The 3,329-nt window shown below is 33.0% G+C and overlaps 1 protein-coding gene across 1 annotated transcript; it reads right to left on the bottom strand.

The window, feature by feature from the left end:
* Positions 1–514: 514 nt before the first annotated feature.
* RpL13 (ribosomal protein L13) lies at positions 515–1,672 on the bottom strand. Its single transcript, XM_017624884.1, has 4 exons — positions 1,586–1,672; positions 1,089–1,343; positions 728–1,033; positions 515–665 (listed from the first exon to the last, which is right to left on the bottom strand). The coding sequence occupies exons 2-4, from the start codon at positions 1,326–1,328 to the stop codon at positions 561–563; spliced, it is 651 nt and encodes a 216-aa protein (XP_017480373.1). The 5' UTR covers positions 1,329–1,343; positions 1,586–1,672; the 3' UTR covers positions 515–560.
* Positions 1,673–3,329: the final 1,657 nt, after the last annotated feature.

The raw sequence follows: 3,329 nt of genomic DNA, 5'->3' as shown, positions 1-3,329 counted from the left end.
TTAGGGTTTGTAAACTTTTTTATAATTATTTTACATTGATTCAATTTTTGTAAGAACTACATAACATATATATAAACTACGTATAAAATATTAAAGAGAATCAAATTTCCTATTAAATGAGATCAAAATTTTCAAAATCCATCCATTTGTTTGAAAGAATTCTTGGTTTCAGAAATAGCTTATTTTGAACTTTAACCTTTGATAATTCTTGTCGTTGTTTCCCCAAAAAAAGAAGTATACCGTAATACTCAGCTCATTCATCTCCGTTCCCACGACAGTCGGGTCTACGTAACCGGAACGACCCAGATTTATATCTGGCCAAGGACTGTCACTCCAGCAACACTCCCCAAAAAGTCTTTGGGGAATTTGTATGCTGCTACAACAACAACAACAACATCTCTATCGATCCAAATATTTTTTTTTTTAATTTGCGATTTGGGTCCAAACTGCATTTACGCCAATAAATGAAGTCGTTATACCCTCTAAGGAAATTTAACAACTCAAATAAAACATGTAATATTTCGCAAAAATGTTATTTTATTTAAAATTTTTAAACAAATTTACTTTTTGGACTTTTTCACATCTTTACTAGCATCATCAGGATTATCAGCATTTTCCTTGGCCCGCTTAGCACGAATACCAACCAGACGAGCATCAGACCGAGCCTAAAAATGTAAAAAAATCCACACGTACGATAAAAAAAGTAACACTTATTAGATAAACTTACTTTCCGCAGAGTAGCGAATGCCTTGAATTTCTGTTCATCCTTAGCGATCTCACGGAATTCAATGAGTGGCTGTTCCTTCTTAATTGGCATAACTGTTCCCTTGAGTTGAGTAGCCAATTTGCATTCTTCCAGGTTAGATTCGCCCTTACGGATCTTTTTTTCATTGATAGGGAACAAAATTAATTTGCTCTTGTACTCCTTCAAGCGCTGAATATTTCGTTGACGCGATTCCAACGACTTATTCTTGCGTCTCTTATCTACAGAAACACCAATGGTTCTGGCGAATCCATATGTTAATCCGGCACCCTAATCCATAGAAAATGAAATTATGATCGACCTGAGCTTTAGAAATGTTTGCTACCTTCAATTCTTCGAGAGTAAATCCGCGTCCTGCACGTAATTTGGTGTGATAACGGATAGTTGGGCAGCGCACAACAGGGCGCAATGCTTGTGCCGGACGCGGGAATACAGCTTTAGCTTTCTTGACGCGATTTTGGCGTCTGCGATATTTGCGTGCAGGCTGATTGAACCATGTCTTCACGTTCCGCTGCCACCATTTGTGAAAATGAGCATTTGGAATCATATTATTTCCCTTACCCATCTTTGCTGTTTAAGTCTACATGATAAATATAAAAATAAAGAACAAAGTCAATTCAATCAAAACAGCAATTTTCTTGGTTATCAGCCAACAGTCCACGTGGTCAAGAGTAGCAAATATTTTTAACATAGCAATAACAAAATTAACTTATGTCTCTCACAGGCACAGCAAAATTAAGTCATTCTTAACATCATATTAAATTACGCTATCATGTCGTGACTAAACAATACACAAAAATTGGAAAATAACTTTTTACGAACCTTTCCTACCCAGCAACGAAATAAAAAGGAGAATAGGGATGAAACGATACAGGTAAATACAAGTACATACTCGGTACTATTCGTTCGATACCAAGTAATTTTGGTATCGATACTTTTGAACCAAGTATTGAGTAGGTATCGAAAACAAATATTTGTAACGAAACCAAATACTAAAGGGCTGACTATAATATGAATAAGCAAGCGTATGCAAATGTGCGAATAAACATAAATCCTATTCTGAAACTATAATGTACTTAACAAGGCCGTATTAAGGGGAGGAACTTGTAAGTGTTCTGACCGACCCCAACGGCCCCCTTCCGAAATATAGAAATGTAGGATTTGCCTAAAAACTCGAAAAAAGGCAAAATGAGCTTTGAAAAAAGGAGAAAAGGCATATATTCTTTAATTTTGTTATGCACTTCCTTAATGTACAATGTGCATGTTCCATTAAAGATATTAAAAAATACATACAGTGGTCAAAAACTTATAGCCGAACAACTTTTTGTCAAGTTTCAACGTATCATTTTCGTTATTTCATTTTGGTTATTTTTTATAAAAATATTGTTCATTCTTTAACAAAACCCGTGTAAATCCAAGTTTCCAAATTTGTGCAATATTAAAAAAAATCAACAAACTTTTCGTACAAATTTCGAGCTTTTCTAAAAGTTCTAAAAAATCAATTGTAGTTTTTAGCCATTTAAAACTTGTACTTCATTCTATTATAATTCAATGGGCAACAAAACTGAATACGCAGAATCTAATTAACAAACTCGAAATTTTTCCGAAAATTTGTTGATTTTTTTTTTTAATTGCATAAATTTTTAAGGCAGTGGCACTCGATTGGTACAGTTGTACAGATTAGTTCAAAATAAAAAAATGAGTCAAAAGATTGGTAAAATACAGCGATTTTCTATTGAAAAATTTGAACAAATTAATTTTCGTGATTGGGATAAAAAAAATTTTGGGCATTCAAACAATTGGAATACGATTTGCACCAAATTTTGGCAAATACCCAATCGTGTGACACTGCCTTTAAACTTGTATTTACACGGGTGTTGTCAAATAATGTACTATAAAAAACTAACCAAAATTAAATATAAACAAAACTAATATGAAAATTGTCAAAATTTGATGTGGTTATAAATTTTTCGACTGCTGTATTCTGTATCACCAAAAAAAGTTTCGGTTTTTCCGGCGGGATTACCAAACCTAGTATATTTTAAGACTTTTACCAAAATATTTCGGAAAGATATTAAGATTTACGCGAGCTGGGCCGGTTTGGAAATACCTCTAAAAATTTAGTTTTTTTTATGAATAAAAATAGTTTCTTAAAGGATTTTTTGGAAAAAATTCCCTCGGATGACAAAACAGTTTAAGCTCAAAAAATCTACATAAGAAAATTAAAGAATTGTATCAACGGAATCATAAAAATGAGATTTATGATGCTATTTTTTAACTTTTTTGAAAGATTTGTGTAAGAAAAACTTGAATAACTGCTCCAAAACTTTACCGATATAGACTTAAGAGATATCAGTGGAAAGGTATTTTCGCACCCTTTATATTTATTTGCGGAAAAACTCATTCACGTCCCAATTTTTTCTTTAGTCATGGAACATGGAATGACACTCGTTTATCTTACCTTCTTCTCCCATACTTTGAATGAGCTTATTCGCAAGGAAATTAAAAGGGTGATAAAATATCTTACCAATGGTACTTCATAAGCAGGGAACGGATTTTATGGATT

The sequence above is a fragment of the Rhagoletis zephyria genome, unplaced genomic scaffold, assembly GCF_001687245.7.
Source record: "Rhagoletis zephyria isolate East Lansing unplaced genomic scaffold, Rhagoletis_zephyria_1.1 Rzeph_scaffold_03815, whole genome shotgun sequence".
NCBI classification, from domain to species: Eukaryota; Metazoa; Arthropoda; class Insecta; order Diptera; family Tephritidae; genus Rhagoletis; species Rhagoletis zephyria.
This window is presented reverse-complemented; position numbering and strand designations above follow the sequence as displayed.

Coding starts and splice junctions, on each gene's coding strand:
- RpL13 (XM_017624884.1), bottom strand. CDS start 1,328: ATGGGTAAGGGAAATAATATGATTCCAAATGCTCATTTTCACAAATGG. Junction 1,034..1,088: donor TTACTCTCGAAGAATTGAAG/GTAGCAAACATT, acceptor TCTATGGATTAG/GGTGCCGGATTAACATATGG. Junction 666..727: donor CATTCGCTACTCTGCGGAAA/GTAAGTTTATCT, acceptor TTACATTTTTAG/GCTCGGTCTGATGCTCGTCT.